Below are 25878 nucleotides of genomic sequence, written 5' to 3'. Positions count from 1 at the left end.
TTCTGTCCTCGAGGGAGCGAGATTTATGAGCAATCAGCCGTGCGTTTCTGAATGGCTCTGTCTGCTTCTTTTTTTTTTTATTAAACAGAAGAAGTGATTAAATGATGTCTTACTATGATCTTGCAGGGGCCAAAATGGTTGTAGGTCGCTTCTGACAGATGTAAAAAAATGGCCGATTCAAAATCCGGTTCTTCCATTCTAATGATATATTCGTTTTATAACATTATGCTCTAACTATGGCTGCACGGTACTGCCTCAATACAAAGAGCAGAGTTTGGGAGCACCTCAGAAAGAACCCACAGAAAGGTCATTAAAATATCCCGACCTACACCTTCGGCATTAGGCTCCCAACGGGTAGTGGCAACTTCTCGAAGTTAAACCATAGACGCTCATTAATATTTGATGGTCTGTGCTGGGCATCTGGGGAGGCGCCGATGCTGTCAGGTAAAAAGGTGGTATGTGCGAAGCATTAATGGATGTAATGGGATGGATGTTTTCTGGGTAGGACCCCGGTCCGAATATTTGATGTGAGTGAAAACTTCGGCTCCAATCCAGACGAGATCTGGTGATCTCGGGGAAGTGGTTTCTGGGGGACACGGACCGTACAGGGTGTTATGCATGACCGGCATCGCATACCCGGGGGCCCGTTGAAATTTGACATGCCGCGCGCGCTGCTCCCCTTTTCCCGGTTCCCCGGGTAAAAAGGGATGTAAGTCAGGCCCTGCATCGGTTCGGCGCGCCAGTTACACGACGCCAAGGCAGTAGTTGAACAAATACGATCCCCTACCCTGGCACCGGGTCGATGGAGTTGTAAGAAGGTTTTCGTTTCGTGTGCGTACATTCCAAGGGTTTCCGCTTTTCGACGAAGAGCTTTTCCATCATTTTGAGTTCGACAGTCTGTGTGGTTATTTGAGCAGACTTCCATACCGGTGCCTCGCGGGCTGTAGGTTTGATGAGGAAGGGATGATGTTATTGAACATATCCCATCTCTCAAAAGCCCGGAAAAGTGAATGGATTGAACGCGATCGGAACGGTCGTAATAATGCGCTGGTATGGTAATGCATGTAGAAGAGGTTTGCTTCACAGCACACTTGGGGCTAGAAGCATTTTCTGATGGAATCTTCGGGCAGGTAGTGGCTGTTTTCCTCCACTCAAACTAAATAGATAACAGTGCACCGGTGCAGCCGGGACAAGTACGCTACGGTACGGTTGCTCGCGAAAGCAAACCTAATTAACCATCGCGAGCGAATGGTAATGTTATTACTCGCCGCGCAGCAACACGCTGGTCTACCTCTTCGCGACCGTGTTGTGCTACGGTGGCAGAGTCGTACAGTGCCGCGAATTCTGGGTGCGTTTTTGTGGCACAAAAGCTACCTAGAATATAATGCTAGGGCGCGCCAATGCTTTCCTACAAAACAGGAGCAAACAGCAATCTTCTGCTGGTGCTGGTTTCCACTCTTATTACGCAGTGCTTTTTCCTCTGTCTCTCCGAGATACAAACGCTCGCAGCAGGCGCACGGGGAACCACTTAAACATCCAAGTCTGGGGGCTGCTGAAAAAAGGGGAATATGCGTTATAAGCATATCTGAGTGCTGGAAGTGCATATTGCTCGGAGCGAACAAGGGCGACCGATTGTTACGTCCGCCTTGTTTGTACCTTTTCTACAGAATTCCACTACGGATGGCGGCTTGCTCGGTGGAAAAGTGACTGCTACCATTGTTGAGGGAAGATGCAAAAAGGTAGAGACTGCCGCTCTCCCAAGCACGCAAATGATGCGGAAGGTTTTTCTTTTAATTTAATATGCCCACTTTGCCACAAGAAGCAGTCTGCCCCTCTTACTGCACCTTTAGAGGAAACCAAGATTGTGAAGAATTTTGCAACATCATCAGAAATCTTCCGATTGTAATCAAATTGTCGATGACAAAAGCGATACTCGGCTGAATGCTATTCTACAAACGTTTACATACTCCGATAAGGTGGTCCATTCGGTGTGGTGTCCGTCCATCGACACACCGGGAAAAGCCACCAAAAAGACGCCACCCAAACTTCTCCGTCGGCGGTTTTGTTGTGTGCGACGACATAAAGTTTGCCGTTAACAGCACAAGATAAGACGACAGTGACAACGATGTGGGGGGTGGGCGGAGGCGCTGTCTTGGTGGAAGCTGATGATGAGTATTCTCGTCACGTTCCGAACCGAAGGCGACCCCGGCGCGCCCAGATATCGGTGGTGGCATTGTTTTTGTTCCACCAGCAAACCGCGGGTGCCGTTGGGTTGGGGTGGGGGGATCCCGTATTCGGAATGGTAGTGCACACGCACACGGCACGCTACACCGTCATCGTCGTTGTCGTTGTGGTGGATGGGAAATTTCGTAAGTTTTTCGCGAGGATTTGTTGACATATCATCACGCGACGCGGGGAATGCGGCGAGACAGCAGACAGTATCATACCAGCAGACTCCAGACCGCGGGACCGTCCCCATCTCGCATCGCACCCTTGTGAACCGATAAATGATCGCCGATCGTGACGGATAACGCATTGTGGCGGAGTGTGTGCGCGCGCGCGCGTGTGTTTGATTCAGAGATTTTCCGGTTAGTTTGCTTCGCATCTCGAGCGGTCCCAGACCAGTGCGCCAGATTTGGTAAGCATATTCGTGTGCGTGTTTAGTTCTCCTCCAGAGACACAATATGTTGTTTCACGCCAAACCAATGATGGGGTGGTGGACGGAGGAGAGTGATGATAATGGTAAACATTGGGTAACGCGAGAAGTACAAGGACATCGATAACTGTGGGCCGCCGATGTCGTCGTCTACCATAAGTGTCTGGTTCGATTTTCACCCTCGGCGAGAACGCGCGTCCCGCCCCTTCTTGGGACTCTGGCGGCGGGTGTGTGACCATGAGAATCCATATCCATGCTTTGTGCTCGTAAAAGATGATAATAAATGAGTTTACGATATAAGACTAATAGCGAACGTTCTGGGAGGGACGCGCTCGTCGTCTTCGATCCATCGTCCCAATGTACCTTCTGCTGTGGCCGCTCACTAACTTACTGAGCTACTTTTCCTGCACCGTTGTGATTGTGCAAAACTTTTATCGCGAAAGTGACGACGTTCGGTTGGCGAATGATGAACGATATTGTGTGCGAAATTGTTTCTGATCATTGTGGTGATGATGTTTGTACCGGGTTTTTATTGACCTAATCTGGACCATCTCGCGAGTGTGTTTGAAGAACGGCGCTCTCAGGATGATGAGACGCTCATACACACACAAACACACACACACACACGCACATTCGAGGTCATTAAAAGTTTCACTGCGCCTCATGTGCGCCCTAATAGTCGCCATGTGCTGTGCAATAATAAAGCAATCAAGGAACCAAAAATTGCTCAAACATTTAATGGCTCCGGGCTACTTTTTACGCTAAGACCACTTGCCAGTTTGTGCCTGTTTTGTGAGATTTTATGGTTCATCCGGGAACCACTACCAGGGGCCCTCTGGAACAGACATCACACGGCCATCCGGCGGCGGAATGTTTGGCCGGTGAAGGAAGGAAGTTTTTTAATTTCTCTCGGGCAAATCCTTCAGACAAACGGCGAAGCTAAGGCGCAGCGTGCACAAAGTTTTGAGCGGCTAGCGTTTGCCGTGTGCGCTGTGTGCGTATACGTCAATTGGGCCCGCTGTACTTGTTACGCGGGCCTGTGTTAATACAGCCATAAAATTGGTGGAAGAAGCTGCTTAGCGAGCGGTTTTTTTTTGACGAACATTTTTTGCATTTTGCTTTTCATTCCTCTGCCCGTCGTCAACGATAAGCGTGTGGTTCGGGTATTAGGCAGATTTAACGATTACGGCCCCACACCGTCCACACCCGACGGCTTAGCCCAGTAATCGTGAGGAAGGAATCAAACTTCAATTACACTGACCGTTAAGTCGCTTTGAACTTTCCGTAGCTCGAGGGGTGCAGGCAGGTGGCCATGGGTTGAGCAGAGGCAGGCGAGCAGAAGAAATGGATCCAGCGCTTGAAATATAACATTCCACAAGGTCGCCACAGCCCCAGGAGGTATGTGTGTTTGTGTGTTTGTGTGTGTGGTTTCTGCGAACGACGCAACATCCAATCGTGTACTGCCGCCGCTTGCCTTGCGGTCCTCCTGCCAGGTGAATTTGCTGAATAACATATTCCATAAATTTGCATTACATTCGATGAAGCGAACGAGAGATGCCCGAGAGTCTTGGAGTGCTTATGGGCAAAAGAGGGAGTGCTACCTCGTCGTCGTCGTCGTCGTCGTCGGAAGGCAGGACAACAGCATTAACAGCAAGGAACGAAGAAACCGACCGGTCCGGGCTCCGGATCCAGCTGTCCAGTGCAGCGCTGCTTGAGACTTGGGGACGTGAAACCTCTCGCAAGAAGTGCAGATGTCTCTGATGTGTAAAGTTTACCGCGGGTAGGATGGGGTACGCACGTAAGCAGTTTTCGCAATAAGCCGACTCCGCATTTGATGAATTTCAAAGCAAGCATTTGACGACTTTATCCACCTGTATCCAACACCACCACCATCACACAGCCACTAGGCACGAGGAATGTGATCCGTTTGCCGTTGAGTGGGTCCCTTAATCGGCTTGACTTAATGGCGAGAATGGTGACCGATATCGCTGCAGGAGCCACTTGAATGTGCGTCCGTTCACCGTTTGTGTCGGGGAATGGTGGTTCTGGCGAGGTTGGAGTGTGGAGTGTTTTTCTGAAATTCCGTCTCCCCTTGAAGTTGAGATTAGGGAATGAAAGCGGACCAATCCACAATGTATGTGCGTTCAGTAGTTGAAATTCGGCTTCAATCGGCACCTCACCCGTTGGTACGTGTTTCTCATGTGAATGGGACGCAAGCGAGAAGCGAGGAGGGATGGTAGGAGGGAATCCGAAACGTTGCGAAAATGAATTGCTCCGGCGTTTTTCCGGAATTTCTCAACCATGTTTCCATCGTTCAATGCACACACATACACACACACTCCTGACTTACTAAGCCATGTCAAAGTGTAGGGTAGTTCCATAAATCACCAAATCGATAGCCGATCAGACGACCGTTGGTGGTCGGTCGTTGGACATAGACGACGATGTAGGGGCATTTCGTGGTCCCTAGTTGACCAAATCAGCGAACGGACCCCGAAAACTTCTTCCACACAGAGGGTGTTCCGTTTTTGAATATTCCATTACTAGTTTAAGCGGGTAGCAAGAGAAACGAAACTGGAATTCCGAATTTAATAGAGGTTAAGATGTTCGCAAACAGTAGTCGGCGTGGATTTTATGTTTGTTATTTGACTTGAGGTTCTGAGTTTACGAGCTCCCAAATGTTGATTTAACTCAGGAGTGGATCCATGGTTTCATATTCCTAGTCCAGGTTTTTGACATTTTCAACTAATCTCAGTTGTGTTATTCCATATAAGGCAAACATTCCAGTGATTTGAAAGTTATGTTTATGGATATGAATAGTTTTGGTATGAATATGAATAGTTCTCGAACCAGAGGTGAGTATTTAAAATGAGCTGTGAATGCTGTCTGACTGACAGCATGCGAACCGCGCCTTAAATTAGATTTTAATTACGATTCGGGAGTTTAACGTATTCTTTCGTCAACGCTCTCTTCCTATCTCTGTAGCGAAGGTTTCTTCTCGGTGCAAGCCGAACGGTGATTGAATCGTGGTTACATTACGGCTTGCATCACATCTCAATTCACTGTATATGTGAAAGCAGCTAACACGCTTGGTAGGTGATGCTATTGATACCGGTAAACGGTACCGAACGAAGTCAAAATAAATCACAGAAGCGAATGTAGACGTCTCTCTATCGCTCGGAGCGCCTGCACAGTCCGTTATTCGAATGCAATCGAGTGCAGCTGCGAGGCGTATCGCACAACCACAGCTGGCCGATCAGCTGCTAGTGAGTGATTAAATTTATTCGAAACCTCACCCCGGAACCAACGCCAACAACTAAGCCGCAACGTACCGTACGGTTTAGGGGAGTCAAGTGACAACGCGAAGCTGCGAGTTTCGATTTGCATAAGATTGTAGTGCACCATCCTGCAGGACTAGAACTGTGGTAGAGCGTGGAGCGTATGGCGCACCGTCTATGCATTGGCCACTGGTTGTGGTTTCCTTTGATGCTGACATTGATGGTGAGTGCAGACTCCGATGATGGACCGAGCGTACACGACGACAACGGTGGTTCGTGGTGGCAGCGCACGGTGTTCTATCAAATCTATCCCCGCTCGTTCATGGACTCGAACGGTGACGGTGTAGGGGATCTGCGGGGTATCCGGGATCGTCTGGCGCACCTGAAGGATGCCGGCATCGGTGCCACCTGGCTATCGCCCATCTTTCTCTCGCCGATGGTCGACTTTGGTTACGACATTACGGATTACACCGTCATCCAGCCCGAGTACGGTACGATGCAGGACTTTGAGGAGCTGATGGCCGAAGCACGGCGCCTCGACATCAAAATCATTCTCGACTTCGTCCCGAACCACACGAGCGATCAGTGTGAGTGGTTCCGGCGTTCGGTTGCCCGAGAACCGGGCTACAGCGACTACTACGTGTGGCATGATGGACGCGAGGATCCTTCCGGTGCTAATGGGACCCGTTTACCGCCGAATAATTGGGTAAGCGCATTTCCTCGCTTCACTCGCTTGCCTTACGTTGGCTTATTTTCCCGCTTCATCCCTATTCTCCCATCTATCTCTCCAGCAATCGGTGTTTTATGGTTCCGCTTGGACGTACCACCCGGAAAGGGGCCAGTACTACCTGCACCAGTTTACGGCCCAGCAGCCGGATTTGAACTTTCGCAATCCGGCCGTAGTCGAGGAGATGAAGCAGGTGCTACGGTTCTGGTTGCGCAAGGGTGTGGCCGGCTTTCGCATCGACGCCATAAACCATCTGTTCGAGGTGGAGGATTTTCGGGATGAGCCGGAAACGGGCACTGACCGGGATCCGCTTTCGTACGGCTTTACCCATCACATCTACACGAAGGATTTGGTAAGACACCTCGGTACACGGCAGTACACGGCACTCTGCCACTTCTAACGGATGTCTGTTATGTCTTTTGCAGCTCGAGGATTACGATATGGTGTACCAGTGGAGAGAGTTACTGGACGAATGGTCTCGGGAACACCCTGAAGATGAGGCGCGCATTATTATGACGGAGGCGTACGCCAACATTACCTTCACGATGCGTTACTATCACTCGGTGGCAGCCGAAGGTAATGGGCCTCCAAGGGCCGGTTCTCATATGCCGTTCAACTTTCTGCTGATCACCGACCTGAACCGCGATGCCAGCGCACCGGACTTTGTGTTCACGATCAACAAATGGCTCACGTACATGCCCCGTGATGCAACAGCCAACTGGGTGCTGGGCAATCACGATCAACCACGCGTCGGTAGCCGTTTCGGGACGGAAAGGATCGATGCGATGCACACGCTGGTACTAACGCTGCCCGGCATTGCGGTCACGTACTATGGCGAGGAGATTGGTATGGTCGACTATCGGGATGCAATCGCTACTGGACCATCGCAGCGGGAGGATGACGGCGGTGAGGCGTTCATCGTGTTTTCCCGTGATCCCGAGAGGACGCCCTTTCAGTGGGATGATACAACGAATGCAGGTTTCTCGGTCGCTCCCAGCACCTGGCTGCCGGTGAATCCGAACTATCGCGAGCTAAACCTGGAGGCACAGAAGCGCGCCGAAAGAAGTCACTACAAAACGTACCAGGAGTTGGTCCGGTTGCGACAGCATGACACGTTCCGGCGTGGCTCGATACTGCCGGTGCCCTACTCGAATGACGTGCTGACGTACGTTCGGGAGCTGCAAGGAAGTGACACGTTCGTGGTCGTGATCAATTTGGCTGCCAGCCCAAGGACCGTCGATTTGAGTGCCATTTTCCCAAGACTAGCGGAGCAGCTGACGATTGCTTCAAGTGGCTCTACCTCAAGCTATCGCATAGGGTACGTACACTGAACCGTACACGCGCAAGGCGTTAGTGTTTAATATTGCTTTCTCTAAACATTTGCAGCGATATCGTCAGGACGAACCAGCTGCTAGTGGATGGGAACGATGGTTTGGTTCTACGCAGCATCCACGTTCCAGAAAGGTAACAGCCAGCAGCATAACTTGGCTTGCTCATCAACGGAATAGGCTTAAACGAGAACTGATTGCCTTAGCTTAATGCACCTTAAGTAGTGTTTCAGATTTACACGCACACCATTCAATTGAAAATGTTTACGAACATCTTTTATCAACCTTGCTAAATGGGCGAATAAAATGCAAAATTTCAAAGCAAATATTCGCAAAAAACTCCAAGAGAGGATATCTGCATGATCTGCATGAAAATATTAAAAATTGATTGCCAACATGCGGCTGGCGTGCTCGTTAAAAACTTTGTTCGTTTCGAGAGCGTCACGATATGGTTGCACAATACACGCGGGCTCTGACGCGCAAAACTTGGTCCCTGTGAAGCATGTTGCTCCACTTATTACCACTACGATGGTATCCATCGATGAACGTGATCTTGAGAAAGATGCATCCTGATGGATCATCATGCCAAAACTTCCGTTCTGTTGGCTCATGGCTGTTTCTGGAGCCGAAGCTTAGCCGTTTTCGAGCGAATTTCGTGGAAATCCTTTACACATTAATCTTATTCGGGAAAATTAATGATGATCCTTAATTGAAACACCCGTACGGAGTGTTTGCTCCTGTATCGGATGTTCCAGATTCTATCCCTATCCTCCAAAGACCTTGGTGAAGAAAACCCCGTTTTTTGAAGCCATCCGGATGCTACCCTGTATGGGAGTTGGGTGGTCTACGACGTTTTCATTAACTTTGCCACATGGGGCCCAGTCTCATTTGTCAAGGTCAGAACGGGCTCATCGTTGGGCGAACTAAACACCCTCCTTTGTGCAGACCATTTTTAATTTGCCTTTCCCATCCGGCGTATCACTTTTCACGTCTCCGTCATCGTCGTCCACCTGAGACGGGTGCTCGAACTTTCGAAGAAGTGTCCACCGTGCCTCCGAGTCCTGATCGTCGAGGCTCAAGTGTCCCGGTTTTTAATTGAGCAAGGGCGATGTAGCGGATCTAGCGATTTCCACGAAACGCTTGTTAGCTGCCTCACACGTAGCGTCTTCTGTTCCTTCCAGAGGAAACTCATTGTAATCTTTAGTAGCAACAGCAACAGTAGCAGAACCAGGGTCACAGTCGGTTCACACTAATTATTATGTCCTTTTGCCATCCATTCGCAATCGTGTATTCCAACTTCTATGCTTGCTTTTTATCCCACCATCCGCCTCCATCGTGTTTATGCTGTTTTTTGTGTGTTGCCTCATGTTTCTTTTGCTTTTCTTTCCAGGCAACGCGTCGGTGGTTCCGCGCGGCGAGCTACTACGAATGTCCTTTGGAGTGCGGCAAAGGACGCTGCAGTAATTGCGTCCATCATAATTGCAGTCGGCACCAGCTACTATCACTTCCGTTTCTGCCCACCAGCAACCACGCTATTCATTCGCGGAGGCAGCAAGTGAGTGAGCTGCTTGCTAGCGCACATCTCGCTGCCTCGCTCAGTTAGCCAACGACACTTTTGTCGAATGCAAAACTGGCACACTGATGAGGGCAGGCACTGTGATAAGAGTTTGCGCGCTGCAAATTATCATTATTGTTCATTTCATGCCTTCCGACGGCTTGTGTGTTGTGTGTGTTTGCCAGCGTATGTGCTTTTTATCGCTTTTGTTGTCGTTGTCCTCGTCGCCATCGGCCATTCTAGCGTGTCCTAGTGCCATAGCCGGCTTTATTTATTCAACGGTTTTCCCTCGAACTACCACCCATCGTGAACGAGGGATGGTGTACGCTAATGAATAGTGTAAATTAATGAGCTACATTTGCCATACGCAGTACGGCTACTGGTAAGCACGGTCGTAGCAGGGGTTGGTTTTGTATTTAATAAAGTTTTCCAAAGCATTCAACTTTCAGCTTTTTGATGATAAGATTACTGTTTACGAATCACCCAATCGCAAAGAGAGTTAATGAAATCAAAGACATCACTCAAATCATCCGATAATTTTAAACAATAGCCGTGCCGGCGAACCCAATAACCATTTCTAATCGAAACCCCTTCACGTCAATTAGTGGAAGAATTTACGAGACGTACGCGACGGGGAGGCACACTCCACTGTCGTATCAGCGGCAAGATAAGCCCAACCATTCGCCGGCAGCATCAAATCCCTTCGGTTTCGGGTTCGCGGCGGATAAGGTGTGATTGATTTAACTTCCAACTTCGTGGAGGGGAAGTGTACGTGATTCAATTGCCAATTTGTGAAGGCATTGGGTGCTCAATTAACGACACCACAATCGCTGATTAGCGAAGGAAAACATAGGAGGGGCGGATTTAATTATCTTTTTGGGCTTTGGCATATTTGTGATAAGCGATCACGGCAGGGGATGTAACACGACGTTTGTTTTTCTACAAGGGAGCCTGCTCACGGCAGCTTTAAGGTGAGTCACAGCAACTACGAAACGTCTCCAGTTCTCTGAGATCTAAGGTGTTAATGGTCTGGATTGGTGGGACCTTCCTATTTTCTAGATATTGCAAAAAGCAATTGGTAACATGCTAATGCCAATCAAATCGTAGTCCTAGGATTTAGCTGAAATGCACCTCACCCCGGGAAAGTGTCCCGGGGAATCATGTGCGAGACATGAACCATTATTGGACTTGTACCTGTCACGGCTCGTCGAAAAGAACCGAAATTTTCCGATAAGCACCCTCCCCCTGTGGGAAATCCGAACCGTATAAATAGCGAATGGCTAAAGGAGGCCCAGTGTGTCTTTACGCGCGAAGTACTCACGGTGATAGGTTCCCATTTTTAGAAGGCCCAACATGGCCACCATTACGCACTTGGCAGTGACGGTTCTTTCCCTTGGTTTCGTATCCCACGGTATGTGTCAGCTACCGGGTAGTGGCAGTGCAGACTGGTGGGACACGGCAGTTCTGTATCAACTCCCGGTGCGTTCCTTCCGTGACAGTGATGGCGATGGGAATGGTGACCTACGGGGGCTGCTGGAGCGGTTCGACCATCTGGTCGATCTCGGCGTCACGGGTATCTGCTTGGGTCCACTGTTCCTTTCGCCGATGCGTGACGATGGGCACGATGTGTCAGACTACCGCAGCATCGATCCACGCTACGGTACGCTGGACCAGTTTAAGGAATTGCTCGAGAAAGCACACGGCCACGGTATCAAGGTGGTGCTGGATCTCGTCCCAAACCATACGAGCGACGAGCACGAGTGGTTCCAGAAGATGTTGGAAGAGAATCCCACCTACCGTGAGTACTACATCACGCGTGAGGGTGTCGTGGGTTCGGATGAGCAGCGGGAGCCACCTAACAATTGGGTAAGCAGGAGAGCCGCTGGGACCTACTGGGGTCGCTATTTCAGAACCAAAAATCGATTAAGAGTTACGTTTGACAGCGCTCGCTGTACCACAGGGCAGCCTGGTCTCAGCTCGCTTCCGATGGTCCATACTACCTTCATCAGTTCGATGAATCGGAACCCGAACTGAACTATCGCAATGCGAAGGTGAAGCACGAGATGGAGGGCATCATCCGTTTCTGGCTCGACACCGGTGCCGATGGGTTGCGGTTCGAGAAGGTCGACCATCTGCTGGAGGACCGACTGTACCGGAACGAACCGTTACTAGATCCCGAAGGGCCAGTTACTTACGAGAATATGCAGCACAATTACACACGTGACCTGGTAAGTGTGCTCTGTGTTCGGTGAGGGGATCGGGTGCGCCTTTCTTCCGGTCCTTTCCATACATAATTAACTCTGGTTTTTGGGTATTGTAGAACGAAAACTACGTCATCGTATTCGAGTGGCGCACTGTGTTCGATGAGTACACCGCCGCCAGCGCTGCAACCGGTAATGACGCCAGCAAGCTCATGATAACGGCGGCCTATGGTAGCAGTTTAGCGAACAGCCTGAAGTGGTTCGCCATCGGCAGTCGCAATGGGGCCCACATTGCGCAGAACTTTGCATTCGCTGAACGGCTGCGTGATGATTGGCGAGCCGAAGAGCTGCAAACACTCGTCGACGGGTGGCTCAATGAGATGCCACCGACCGGGAAGGCAAACTGGGCGCTGGGAAGTCAGAATCATCGAAGAGTAGCTTCCCGATTTGGCCGGGAGCGGGCCGCAGGATTGGCTATGCTTTCCCTTACCCTGCCCGGTACCGTGTTCGTGTATTACGTGAGTATCGGCGATATATATATATTAGCTGGATCGGCTGAGGAACCCCATCATTGATCATCGTTCCTTGTTCTTGTGCAATCAACAGGGTGAAGAGATAGGAATGGAGGACAATGAGCATATCGGATGGACGGAATCAGTCGATCCGCTTGGTTGTAATACGAACGAGAGCAGCTATCTGCAATACTCGCGAGATCCTGCCCGTACACCGTTCCAGTGGGATGCCAGTAACGAGTGGGCCGGATTTGCCGACACACCGCTCGGAACACCGAAGGCCGACGCCCCTGGTCCTTGGTTACCGGTGCATCCGAACTATCGCGAGTGCAATCTGGCGCTAGCGAAGGCTTCCAACCGCTCACTGTATCACCTGTACCGGGGTCTTATCCGGTTACGACAGGAATCGAGTGTCTTCGCCCGGGGAGCGTATCGGTCATTCGTGCTGCCGAACAATGTGTTTGCAATACTACGATCGCAGGGTACCGATAAGGTGTACGGGACGGTGATGAACGCGAATCCGCACACGGTAACGCTCGATCTGACGCAAGTGTACGGACATACCAGGGGAGCGTTGGTTGCCTTCGTATCGCCGGAAGGTAACCATGAGCCCGGAGAGCTGATCCTCGATGTGACGCACGTAACGCTCGCACAATACGAAACGATCGTCGTGGAGCTCAAGTCAGGAGCTCCGGGTTGGCAAGTGTCCCTCCTTTTGCTATTGGTTTCCAGCTGTCTGTTCTACTTGCTGGGAACATTCTGATCGGTGGAAAGCTCCTTTCGCCCTCGAGGGATATGAATCTAAAAATAAATGTAAAAAATCTCTTCTTCGAGGGGCTTGCGGATGGGTGGTGATTCCGATAAGGATCCATCCATTGCGTAATATTGAGAAGCAAACGGAGTGGAAGTATTAATACACGCAAAGCAATATGCCGGACATATTTATGATAGCCTATCCCTACACCATCGCGCGTTGATCATTCGGTCATCAATGGACGGAAATATGATACCGCCAAAAGCCGAATAGCCGATTGCTAGCCGAACTTGTCGGCTCCGAACGAACAACGGCCGCGCCTGTCCGTGACTGGTAATCCTAATTTGATAAGCAACACGGTAGCAACGGGTAGAGAAGGAATCCCGGTCCCGAAGTTCGGTTTCTTGCTCGCCCAACACCGGAGCCCGCTAGTAGTTCCGAGCACCTCGTGGGAAATTTGCTGACAGCGACCCGTCGTTTCCAGAACATCTCTCGATTGTTCAACCTTCAACCAGTGAACTCCCCCCTCGAAGTTTCCCTTTTTCGTAGCTGCAGCCGTTATCAACGGTTTGATAACGGTGTCCGTGTTATCTGAAGCGATGGATACGAGGCTATAAAAGCACAGGTTCCGTCGGCAGACCACCGGTACAGAGTGTACGAACGGTTTCTCTAGCACGATGCGGTTGACGGTGAGCTTGCTGGTGGTGATCGCCCTTGGTGTCCTAGGAGTGGCCAGTGGAAAGACGGCACCGAGCCGACAGTCGCACGATCACGGCTCACAGGACTGGTGGGAGGCGGGAGTGTTTTATCAGATCTATCCGCGTTCGTTCAAGGACAGTGACAGTAATGGTGTCGGCGATCTGAAGGGTATTACGGAGAAGCTCGGCCATTTGGTCGATCTTGGTATCGATGGTGTGTGGTTGAGCCCGGTGTTCAAGTCACCGATGGCCGATTTCGGTTACGACATCGCAGACTTTCGCTCCATCGATCCCCTGTTCGGTACGATGGCAGATCTGGACGCTATGATCGCAAAGGCGAAAGAGCTGGGCATCCGGGTGATACTGGACTTCGTGCCGAACCATACGAGTGACGAGCACGAGTGGTTCGTGAAGGCACAGAACAATGATCCCGCTTTCCGTGACTTTTACGTGTGGCGTGAGCCGAGGGGAAACGCCGAGCCCAACAATTGGGTAAGTAGTGACTTGACTGTTGGGGAGAGTGTTGATGTGGTCGTGAAGGAGAACTTGATTGCAACCTAATGTTCTTCTGGTTTTTTCTCAAACAACAGCAATCGGTGTTCCACACGCCCGCTTGGACGAGACTGCCAGGTCAAACCCAGTACTATCTCCATCAGTTCGATAAGAAGCAACCGGATCTGAACTACCAAAACCAGCGTGTGAAGGACGAGATGGAGTCGATGATTCGGTTCTGGCTCGACAAGGGTGTCGATGGTTTCCGCATCGATGCGATCAACCACGTGTACGAGGATCCCCAGTTTCGCGATGAGGAGCTGATCGATCCAAAAGGTGAGCTGATTTGGGAGAATCTGGACCACAAGTACACCCAGAATCTGCCCGAATGCTACGATCTGATCTACGATTGGCGCGATGTGTTCGATCAGTACAAGGCGCGGGACAATGTAACGCGTCTGATGATGACGGAGGCGTACGCTAACCTGGAGCAGACGATGCTGTGGTATGGCAACCCGACACGGAACCGTAAGGGTGCCCACATTCCGTTCAACTTCGCCATGATCAACCGTCTGTCGAATGATTCGCGGGCGGGCGACTTCAAGGAGATCATCGACGAGTGGCTGGATGCGATGCCGGCCGGTCAGCAGGCTAACTGGGTGCTCGGTAATCATGACCGTCCCCGTATCGCTTCCCGGTTCGGTCGTGACAGGGCTTCCAGTTTTGCAGTGCTCGAGATGACACTGCCCGGTATTGCCGTGGTGTACTATGGTGAGGAGATCGGTATGGAGGACAACCGAGACATCACGTTCGAGGAGACGAAGGATCCACAGGCGGCCAATACGAACCCGGACGTTTACCAGCAGTTCACTCGCGATCCCGTACGTACTCCATTCCAGTGGGATGATACGGCATATGCCGGTTTCACGAGCGCAACGGCAAGGGACACCTGGCTACCGGTACATCCCAACTATCGGCAGCTTAATCTTGCGGCGCAAAAGGCCGCACCGGAGAGCATGTTTAAGCTGTACCAGCGTTTGATTAAGCTGCGCAAGGAAGACACCTTCCGGCATGGTGACTACGAGTCGAAGGTGATGCTGAACAATGTGTTCGGTTACACGCGCACCCTCGAAGATCATCAATCGTACGCGGTGGTGGTCAATCTGAACGATAATGATGTGAACGTGAACCTGCAGGAGCTACACGCCGATGTGGAGGGAGCCAAGGTTGTGCTCACGTCGCTCGGTGCCAAGCTGAAGGAAGGTGACGAGATAACGGAAGTGTTCCACGTTATCGTCGGTGCGTACGATGCGGTTGTCTTTGAGATTTCATCGTCTGCCAGTACGCTCGGAGTGTCGATGTTGCTGATGCTGTTCGCCTCCATCCTGCGTTCCCTGTTCTAGTTTAGGCGTGCGCTTTAACTTATTTCCCCCCAAACGTTGTTCTATAGAACGTACATTCCATTAAACTAGAATTGTAAATTGTATCATGTATGGATTTGTGTGGTAATGCTAGCGCTATGAATTCGGGTCCAATGAAGAGAATGATCCGAAAGTTATCAAACGGAGTGCTCGATCAAATCCGACCAACCAATAGCACCAATAGCGAGCGGATAAGATTTCGTCCCCCAGCAAAAAAAGCGGTTTCAGTCTGTTCATAGCGCTCCCTATTGGCAATCAATCGATTGCTAGGAAGGTACGGGGAAAGCGATAAGATTAATGCGGCAATCAATAGTCGTTGATTGCTTTTCAGACACTCTTTGGCCGGTTTGGCTCGATTTAGCTCGTCAAATGCACGCTGACAGTATCCCAAGTGGCTCTCATAATGCCGTTGTAATCAGATTGGACCTCCCCCCTCCCCCCCCCCCCCCCCTTTGATTCCCCTACAGTCTTCCCGAGGGTTTGGTTGGTCGTTTGTTTCTTATCTTGGTAGATTATGATTTTGCTCTAGGGATACGGGCTGCTATTTTAGTTGTTGGTTGTGTATAACATTTACGTGTACGTAGCTGTTCCACATGGACATTTTGGAGGAGCCGCTAGTAACATGTATAGGGTAGTATGTGTACTTACAACATGTTGAGTGGTAAAATAATTAAAGAGAAGTCTTATGTCATCCAGCATGATAACGAAGCTTACCTAGAAATAAAGAAAATGCGGAAAAAATAATTAGTCACATCATTTAGGTGCAATTTAGTATTAATAACTTGTAAGTAAGAAATGAAGAGTATTCTGGAACGAGAAGAAATTGTTAACTACATTACAAGTAAATTTTTCAAAGGCTAACCAAGCTACATCGACTAAAGCTTCATTGGCCTCAAGCGGGAGCACAAGCGACCAGATCGGACAGTTTTATTACAAATCGATTACACATGCCCATGGCTGCCATAAACAACAAACCGCCGATAAACCGCGGGCCCCCTGTTGGGATCGATACGACAGAGTAAGGCGACTGTTTCAAAACGTTATCTTCCTTCAAAGATAACCAGAGATCCGAAGATAGTTTGAATAGGCTTGCTGCCTGGTGCCTAGTGGAGGATCATGTGATGCCTACTGTCTTGGGCGCCACTTTTTGGAGAGTTACGTGTGTGTGTCTGTGTTGTTGAGTTTTGCACAACCCCCCAGCCGGCTTTGATGATGACGATGATGATGATGATTGCATCAATTACATCAATTATCAGACACAATGAGTTGGGTGAGATTGTTCGGGTCAACCCGGGTGGTTTGGATGGAAGGGTGGTGGTCAACCGATCGATGGACTGCAGCCATGAGCGCCGATACAGTTTACTTGTGGCCGCCGTAAGCGATGGGTGCGCATAAGATTGCAGATCGTAGAGTGGTTGTTGGAGCGTTATTGCTCCTCTTCTGCTGTAGTGCTACCCATTGTCAGGAGACTCCTGACGATACGAAGCAGTGGTGGGAGACGGCCGTGTTCTATCAAATCTATCCGCGGTCCTTCTACGACAGCAATGCCGACGGTGTGGGTGATGTGCGGGGTGTGACGGCGAAGTTGCAATACCTGAAGGATACGGGCATCGATGCGACCTGGCTCAGTCCGATCTTCAGCTCACCGCAAGTCGACTTTGGTTACGATGTGTCGGACTTTAAGGAGGTGGATCCTCTGTTCGGGACGAACGCTGATTTGGAGGAACTGTTCAGGGAGGCCACCAAGCTGGGCATAAAGATCGTGCTGGACTTTGTGCCGAACCATACGAGTGATAAGCATCAGTGGTTCATCGATTCGGAGAAGGGTATTGCACCGTACAAGGATTACTACGTGTGGCATCCGGGCAAGATGGTGAATGGGCAGCGCGTTCCACCGAACAACTGGGTATGTCACGATGCAGAGCATTGCTGATGGAGGCCTGGCGGTAATGTTTCGCAACCCATTTTGTCAGCAATCGGTATTCTATGGTTCGGCCTGGGAGTGGAGCGAACTGCGCGGTGAGTATTACCTGCACCAGTTCGCCAAGGGACAACCGGATCTGAACTATCGCAATCCCGCCGTCATCGCCGAGTTCGATGACGTGCTTCGGTACTGGATGGAGCGTGGTGCGGCCGGATTCCGTGTCGATGCGATCAACCACATGTTCGAGCATCCGGATTTCATCGACGAACCGATCAACAACCCGGGCGATCCGAACAGCTACGGTTACACGCATCACATCTACACGAAGGATCTGCCGGAGACGTACGATGTGATCGCCCATTGGCGCGGCGTGCTGGATGATTTCGCTCGTCAGAAGGGTTCTGATGGGATGTACGTTGAATCGTCGTCGTGGTCGTCGTCGTTGTAGACGACGAGAATGTCTCGATAATTGCTGATATATTCTCGTTCTTTGACTCCTTCTTATCAACAGTATTATGATGACGGAGGCATACGCGAACCTCACGATGACCCTGAGATACTACGAATCGGACGATGGGCGGGAACAACGGGCCCACTTTCCCTTCAACTTCGTCATGATCGAGGAGCTGGGCGAGGGTTCGACGGCGCACGAGTTCAAGTTCGTTATCGACCGATGGCTCAACAATTTGCCACGTGGCAAGACGACGAACTGGGTGCTCGGGAATCACGATAAGCCGCGCGTCGCTAGCCGCTACGGTTCGGAGCGTGTGGATGGGATGCAGTTGATGTTGATGGCCCTGCCGGGTGTTGCGGTGACGTACAATGGCGACGAACTGGGGATGGTGGATTTCCGCGACATGTCGTACGAGGATACGCTCGATCCGCAGGGATGTAATCTTGGTCCGGTGGACTTCAAATGGGCATCCCGGGATCCACAGCGGGTTCCGTTCCAGTGGGATGACACGTTTAATGCCGGGTTCTCGAAAGCTCCGCGTACCTGGTTACCGGTTCATCCGCTGTATCGGCAAACGAACTTACTGAAGCAGCAGGAAGCGGACTATAGCCACTACAAGTTCTACCTGGATGCGGTCAGCATGCGCAAGGATCGCGTGTTCACGCACGGTCTGTTCAAGTCGCGCGCGTTCGGTGATTGGGCGTTCGCTTTTGTGCGATATCTGCGGGAGCACGAGAATCGGTTCGACGATCCGTACCGGGTGGTGCTGATCAACTTCTCCTGGGAGCCGAAAATGATCGACGTGAACGAACTGTACGAGATTCGCAATCAGACCGAGGTGTACCTGGTTGGTACTGAGTCACGGCACAAGGTGGGCCACCGTTTGGATGCCAAGCAGGTTATGCTCGGTCCCTGGGATTCGATCGTCCTCGGACCGATATCTGCCGGCACTCAGCTGACGCTTTCCTTCGCTTTGCTCGTTCTCGCAGTAGTGAAGAGTTTCCTTATCTAGGTTGCGTCGATGTGATGTTCCGATGTAATTCATATTCATTAATTTTAATAATCCACTTGAAGCACACCGAACGAAGAAATAAACATCCGGACCTTCCATTTCCACACCCATCTGAGGGAGAGTGTGACATTTTCTTGGCGTAAGGGCAGGGGATTTTCCCTTCTTACTGCTGCTGCTGCTGCTGCGTCATTCAAGTGGTGCGCCTTACGGTGCGTCAATCGGACCGGTGCTGCCTGTTCATGCGACCACATTGAGTGACGAGGGTTTGAAAGCGAAGTCCTGTAAACACTTCAGTGAAAGAGCTCCTTCGTGGCTGTGAAAGGAATGGAAGACGCATCCTGGGCCGCCTGAGGGTCTGTGCGTAGACCTGCACTCGTGCTGATGGGTTTTGATGATGGCTAAAATTAGCTCCGGGTTGATTTATTGTCACCATACGCGGGACGCTTAAAGCACGTGAGGGGATTGATTGCGTATGAGCGAATGAGCGTACGAGTCACTTCAATCTTCTTGGGTTCTGGATTCGTTGTTGGTTTTTGTCGGCACGAGCAAGCGAAATACGATACGTTGCAGGATTGGTGTTGAGATTGTCCATCGATAAATGACGTTCAAAGCACGTTCAATGTCTATAGTTTAAATGTTGCAAAATGTGGATTAAGTATTATGGAGCATTTTCTAAGAAAGAACTGTTCAATTCACCTCACAATCCGTGGAATATCATCTAGGAATAGAGCGGAGAGCCAACAAATCCAATCAAAAACGGTTCCTGCAAGATACTAGGGATTCTAATACCCAATGGAATCCATCGAAAAGATCCAATGGACCCATTCGAAGCCTTACTGACAAATTCTGACAGTTTGTTGCTGCAGGAATTGTCGTGAGAAATACTGCACCAACTTATCGAAAAATTGGAAGAATCTATAGAGAATATTTTTTGACTCCTTTCTTCCTATTCGTTTTAACGTTGCCCTAACCGCTTTCCTTAAAGGCTAAAATGACATAATGACAGTTTACGGTCTCGGGGACATTTCCATCTCTATAGAACATTGGATTTTATCTAGGACAATGTTTAATCACGTCCAAATTTTCAGATATGTTCCAAACAATTCTATTGCTTTTGGGTCATCTGATGCCACCTGATGGACTTGCCATTCTGTCAGCTCATTTTAATGTCATTCTCTGTGATATCAGAATCAGAAATGAATTCCAATTAAAGCCAGAACGATTCTCACGGGTTGCTCACGGGACCAGTCCAACATGGACTCGCCTGGTGAGTACATTGTTGCACCACCACCACCACCACCGACGTACGCGATAGACGGATCCAGAGTGATTCAGCCTTAATTATTTAACACGCCGTGCCGCGCTGCTGCCCTGCACCTTCAATCAGCAATCGGAACGACATGTCATCGAAATACGAGCACCGCTCGCTCCTCGACATTGATTGATCGATGGCTGCACTCGGCTGGCGGGGGGTTTTGGGGTTGGGTTTCTCTCATACAAAATGGAAAAGCTTACCGATTACGTAGGAATAGCCGTCGAGCGTCAGGACACACTTCCGGGTAGCCGTACCGGGCGGATAGCGGAGGGCACGCGTCAGCAGATTCTTGCCCGTCTGCAACCGCCCGCCCCCATCCAGGTGACACTTGTGGACGGTCGTATCCTTGCAGCAGTCCGGCACGCAGTCCACACAATCGCCGTAGCACTCGTGGCACTTGGCCGGTCCGCGCTCTAGGGCCTGTGCCAGCTGCTGCAACTCTTCATCACTCGAGTTTGAATCACCAGCCATGATGACGGCGTCGACGATGATGATGGGTGTTTGCACAGGCTGTTTGTTTTTTTTCTCTCTTTCTCCCTGTCTCTTTCGCTCTCTCTCTCTCTTCTTCCTCTATCTAACTAACACGGTGATAGAAAGGACACAAAAGGAGGGCACAGAAATGTGTCGACCTAGTTCGTGCTCGGCACGGTTCTCTATCCACGGAGATTCTTTCGAATCCGCAGAAGAATGCTTCAAAGCCCTCTACGCAAAGCAGCAAGCAGAAGGGGGTCACCTCTCTACACTCGGTTAGACCGATGGTGCTGGTGGTGGTGGTGGTGGTGATGCATCACAGAAGTTACGAAGAAGTTTGCTATCGGCAAAGTCAATCACATATTATCGATCACACATTGACCACACACTTTACACCAGAAATCAATCACAGTACACCAAGGATACCCGTCGCGGCAAGGATATCCTTTGGCTTCTCGTTCGCTCGTGTAATGAACGGATATCCTTTTCCTATCGTTCACCAAAATGCTTCCTCCTGGGGAGCGCGGTTCTCTCAAGTGACGCTCAGTGTTCGTGGGACACAAAAAAAAGTTCCACAAATCCTTTCTCTAACACATCGTTTCCTATCCTTCCTCTCTTGGTGGCCACCAAGAGGTCGCAGTTACACGTCCTTAACGATGTCCATCGTTCGCCTAACTGGAGGCTAATTGGTAGGGGACGAAGCAGGAGGGGGTGGGGATGTAATTAACCCTCGTTGTTAATTTGATCGCACAAAAGGTTCGCAGCAAACCATAACTTCATGGGCTACCAACGGGGCCCCGGAAGGCCGAAAAACGATGCTGCCAACTGGTGCTGTTGTGGTGTGTGTTTTTCGTGGGGAAATCCCTTTTTTCCGGCGGGTTGTTGTGGGCAGCCAGAACTGAAGGATTGCCACTTTGCTTTCCGGTTGTTTCTGTTTATTGTTTATCGCTCTGTACCAACGCATGCAACGGACGAAACGAACGCGAAAATGGACGACGACGACGATGACGACGACTTGAACCGTTTCAGGGGTGGGGATGAGTGGACAAGCGACGCGACGTTGAATTCCCTCGATGAGATATCCCACGATGCTGCCGGCTGTCGATCTCCGGATACGCTGGAACGCTGGATCTTGATGGCCAAAATGGCGGTTCACTTCGTTGCACAATATTACACGACACCACCCTAGACTTTAATGGGCGCCTTTTTTGCCAAACAACTTACTTCAAACATTTGCCAATGGACCTCTCTCTCTCTCTCTTCGTGTAGTCCTGGTGCTCCAAACGCTTCAACGGCAAAGATACGGGATGTGGTTTTGATGAAATGTTTGATAGAAATGATAAAACAAATGCTTTTTGCTTACAAAACCGTTCTCTTCGTTCGTGATAAAATAGACTCCTCGGTACAGTGAGTTGGTTTGTTCTTCAATCGAATTGTTGATGGATGCTTTGAAGCCCACACAGCCACACACACAGACACACACGAACACACATGATTACTGAGTGATAGAAAACATGAATAACAACCATGTTCGCTGTCCTCGGATGGCAGACAGGCCAACAAAGGAAAGAAAATCAATCTCTCCCAAAAGAACGCGTCGCACCCATCACCATCGCAGCAGAGTGCCTCCAATTTACCATTTGTTCGTCCTGTGAGAACGGAAAAGAACGCAGGCGCTGGCGAGGCGCGGGCGTCTGGCTCTTGATGAAAAACGCTTGTCATCATTATCACGGTCGGAGTACGCTCAAGCACCAAAGGCCCAACTTGGGAGCAAAACCCGAGGGGGGGGTTGGCTAAATTATTGTCCCACGCATAAACACGTACACACGCACCCTAGCACACGCGTGCCATTGTGTGCGCTGCTGCGGTTGAGGTAAAATGGTAAAATTGTCGCCCCTCGGGTGGGGGGTCGAAGGAAAATCCCATCTCACCACCAGCAGCAGCAGCAACCGGCTACCATTTGCTCGGGAACACACAGCACAAGTGAAGTCATTTGTCGCCGCTTTTCATGTGCTCATGTGTGTGTGGGTGGTGAAAATTGAGACATAAACGCTTAATGCCAAATGCGCTGCTTCGTTGCGCCTTCTTCTTGCTGCTGGTTGCGGCAAGTTTGCCGAGAAGAGCGAAATTTGATTAGACGTAAGAGGACGTCAGAAGACAGCCGAGGACTCCACAGGACTCGTCGTCGCGTCCTGCGGACCAGCATGCCAGAGTACCAGCGGGAGTGTGACATGATGCTGGTTCACCTTCTGGGAGCAAACATCATCATCACACACACACACACGCACACACACACGCCACGACCAAGAAGTCAAAGCAGGCCCTTAAGCAATCCAATTTCACTTGAAAGAACGGCTGCCGGTGCTCCGGGGTCCGGACAAACGGATTTTTCAAGATCTGCGAGACTTTCGCACCCCGCACTTCCCCACCCCCTCCACCACACTACCCCCCTGTGCTAATCGTTTCCAAACTCTCGGTGCCCACCGGCAACGAACGAAGGCGCCCCGAGGCGCGCAAGAGGCAGGGAAAATCCACTTTACGGAAGACAGGAGATGCTCGAGATTGGCGTTTGGTACTCCAAACGCAACCATTCAACCGTCATGTGCGCGCGCGTGCGTGTGTGATGTGATTACCGCGTACCTCGAATGGAAATGGGGCACAACGAGGGAGGCGAAGGTTGGGTGCCAGCAAAGCGGCTTATTTGGAAAAGGTAAAATTATGTTTCGGGACGTCGACTCAGGACCTCAGGAAAGACAATTCGATAAAAGACGAACTCGTCGTCATCGTCGTCGTCATCGTCGGCGTCATCGTCTTGATTTTTGGGAGTTTATTAGGAAAAGCCAATATTAGCTGCCGTGCCGTGGCGCGGTGATGCTTCAATGTGAGCTTATTTGTAAACGTGGCGCCGTACTCTCCCCTGCTTCCTCCCTTGCTCGTGGTGCTTGATTTATTAATTTTTCCAATCATTTTCCCAATCCCGTCGGTTTTTCCAATTCAATGATTCGGGTGGGTGGGCTCGCACGCGCGCACGGGTGAGAGGCATTAAAAGAGAAGCCAAAATGAAAAGCCAGTTAACGCTTGCTGGCTGGCTGGCTGGCTGGCTGGCTGGTTGGTGTTGTTTTATGTCCGTTTATGTTGGGTTCCCAAAAATAATGATTATAATTTCGAGCGCCAACGCGAAGCCTCTTCAGCGGCCGTGGCGGAGGCGGAGGCGGTGTCCAACGGTTTCGTGCCCGGATCCGGTTCGCCCGGAGTCTCGCTTAACGAGTTCGATAAAATGGAACGTGACGTGAAAAATGTTTCGCACAAATTCGCGCACCCAGCAACCGGCAGCCAACCAGCAGCTTCTGGCTCCGTGGCACGATGCCGCTGCCACTTTGAAAGATAACGGCAAAAGGACAATGGAAATGGTGGATGGGGGCGCTTCGGGTTCCAGGGGCAACAGGACAAACCCGCGCGATAGTGAAACCTTTGAACCTTGCTTCCCTGGCGGGCTCTGCATGGAGGCGTGAGGCCGCGGGAACGGAAAATTGCTCTCGATAGGGCGCGCGCGCGCGAGCACACTCGGGCCCGTTATCGCGGGGCCATTTCGTCGTTTAATTTATGAAGCGAAGATGGCCGGTACACGGTGTCAGCACCGAGGAACACCGAGGTTGGCCAATCGGGCGAGCGGAAGGGATGCAAATTGAAACGATCCGCGATGCGGGGCGATCATTGCTCCTGAAGGTCATTGGTGCCATCCAGTGCCAGCGCTGCATCACGGATCTCGGGCATTTTCAGGGTTTCGGGACCTCGACGGGCGATCCGCTTTCTTGGAATTCATTTGAAATGCGAGAGCCCAAGCAGGACCTCAGGCTAACGATGTACTTGGTGTGCTTAGGTTCATAATTGCATTGGATCGGTGGAACCAGTAAATGAACGCAAAACGATCTGCGGCTTACCGCGGGCGAGGGAGCATAAGCAAAACATAATGTCTCGGATTTCACAGGTAATTAAATTCATCCAGTGATGGCCCGGGGTTTGGAATTTAAGGGAATTTGATTTGAAAAAATGGATGTTTTACTATAGCACGTTAGGCTTAACTGGGACAAAAAGTTAATGCGAAACTGAAAAATGGTACATTTTTGGGATTTTGTTTTGATCTAATCAACATATTTGATTTCATTTTATTCGGGAATGTAAAAAGGAGCTTTCAAGATACTTATCAGACATATTTGGTCGTAATTTGAGCAAAATATGTAACTGACACTAGCATCTGTTCCTGGTGTCTACATAAATCTTAATTTGCGAGAGCACTCATTGTTTTGTTTCCGATTGCCTGAGTTATAAAAATCGCTATGATGAAGATGAGATAATAGGTTAGATGATAAGTTTATTTTTTCAGGTAACGTTGAAGAACTGTTGTAAAATTCTCAATCATCTAATTGCTTATGGCATTTTGAAGCAGCAGCAAAGAGGGGTTTGAAGATTCTGCATGAAAATCGCGCTTTGTATACGATGATTACTGAGTTTACCTTTTTAAAATTGCCGGAACAGCACGACAAATTTAAGAGGCGTGATTCTTCCAATTGATGTATCTTTTTAAGCTTTGCTTTAATCAATGTAAACCATTTTTACTGAAAAAAATTATTAATAAATGGTATCATAAAAATAAAAACATAAGTCCCTCAAATATGCCTTCTGGTGTTGCGTGTTTATTCACTTACATCGCAACATGCGAATGAGGTCTACTCTGGCTTCGGCAGAATTACTGCAAACTACAAACCTCACAAATGATTTGCATAATCGCAACCGAAACTCGACTCAAAACTTGCTTTTGTTTTCGCATCGTCGCAGAACGGAGCACGTGGATGGTTCACTTGCCGTGATCATCATGACCAAAGTCACGCCACACAGCAACGAATGTCCCCACAAACACGCTATCGATATCATTTCATGGCACAAAGCACTCTGCGCGTTGTACGAAACCAAAACAGAGACCAAGCGACCGAAAGCGCCACTCGCCTTAAAAGGATCCTAATTTGGTTCATGTTTGAATGGTGAATGCGAGGAGCCATGCTAGCGATGAGAAAGCATATAC

At 50.1% G+C, this 25878-nt stretch overlaps 3 protein-coding genes across 7 annotated transcripts in view; 2 read left to right on the top strand and 1 right to left on the bottom strand.

Moving 5' to 3' along the window:
• Positions 1–16059, top strand: part of LOC125952287 (uncharacterized) — a 51752-nt gene extending 35693 nt beyond the window's left edge. The window contains exons 2-12 of the mRNA XM_049681681.1: positions 5642–6640; positions 6726–7013; positions 7087–7979; positions 8048–8125; positions 9380–9544; positions 11044–11410; positions 11488–11772; positions 11865–12263; positions 12352–12952; positions 13663–14201; positions 14300–16059. Coding sequence (XP_049537638.1) covers positions 6098–6640; positions 6726–7013; positions 7087–7979; positions 8048–8125; positions 9380–9544; positions 11044–11410; positions 11488–11772; positions 11865–12263; positions 12352–12952; positions 13663–14201; positions 14300–15604 — 5463 coding nt within the window. The 5' untranslated portion in view covers positions 5642–6097 and the 3' untranslated portion in view covers positions 15605–16059. The remainder of the gene's footprint in view (positions 1–5641; positions 6641–6725; positions 7014–7086; positions 7980–8047; positions 8126–9379; positions 9545–11043; positions 11411–11487; positions 11773–11864; positions 12264–12351; positions 12953–13662; positions 14202–14299) is intronic.
• The window catches only part of LOC125952297 (dual specificity calcium/calmodulin-dependent 3',5'-cyclic nucleotide phosphodiesterase 1A-like), a 198418-nt gene that overhangs the window by 46731 nt on the left and 125809 nt on the right, over positions 1–25878 (bottom strand). For 2 of the 5 annotated variants that reach the window (XM_049681700.1, XM_049681701.1), the window contains exon 1: positions 20528–21976. The exons of the other annotated variants lie outside the window; for them this stretch is intronic. In XM_049681700.1, the coding sequence (XP_049537657.1) occupies positions 20528–20798 (271 nt within the window). In that variant the 5' untranslated portion in view covers positions 20799–21976. Of the gene's footprint in view, positions 1–20527; positions 21977–25878 lie in introns of those variants that run through there. 5 annotated transcript variants of the gene reach the window in all.
• Positions 17004–19111, top strand: LOC125952329 (maltase 2-like). The gene is made up of 3 exons (XM_049681769.1): positions 17004–17528; positions 17596–17957; positions 18058–19111. The coding sequence occupies exons 1-3, from the start codon at positions 17004–17006 to the stop codon at positions 19010–19012; spliced, it is 1842 nt and encodes a 613-aa protein (XP_049537726.1). The 3' UTR covers positions 19013–19111.

The sequence above is a fragment of the Anopheles darlingi genome, chromosome 2, assembly GCF_943734745.1.
Source record: "Anopheles darlingi chromosome 2, idAnoDarlMG_H_01, whole genome shotgun sequence".
Classification (NCBI taxonomy): Eukaryota; Metazoa; Arthropoda; class Insecta; order Diptera; family Culicidae; genus Anopheles; species Anopheles darlingi.
The sequence above is the reverse complement of the archived record's forward strand: the minus strand, read 5'-3'. Positions and strand labels throughout refer to the sequence as shown.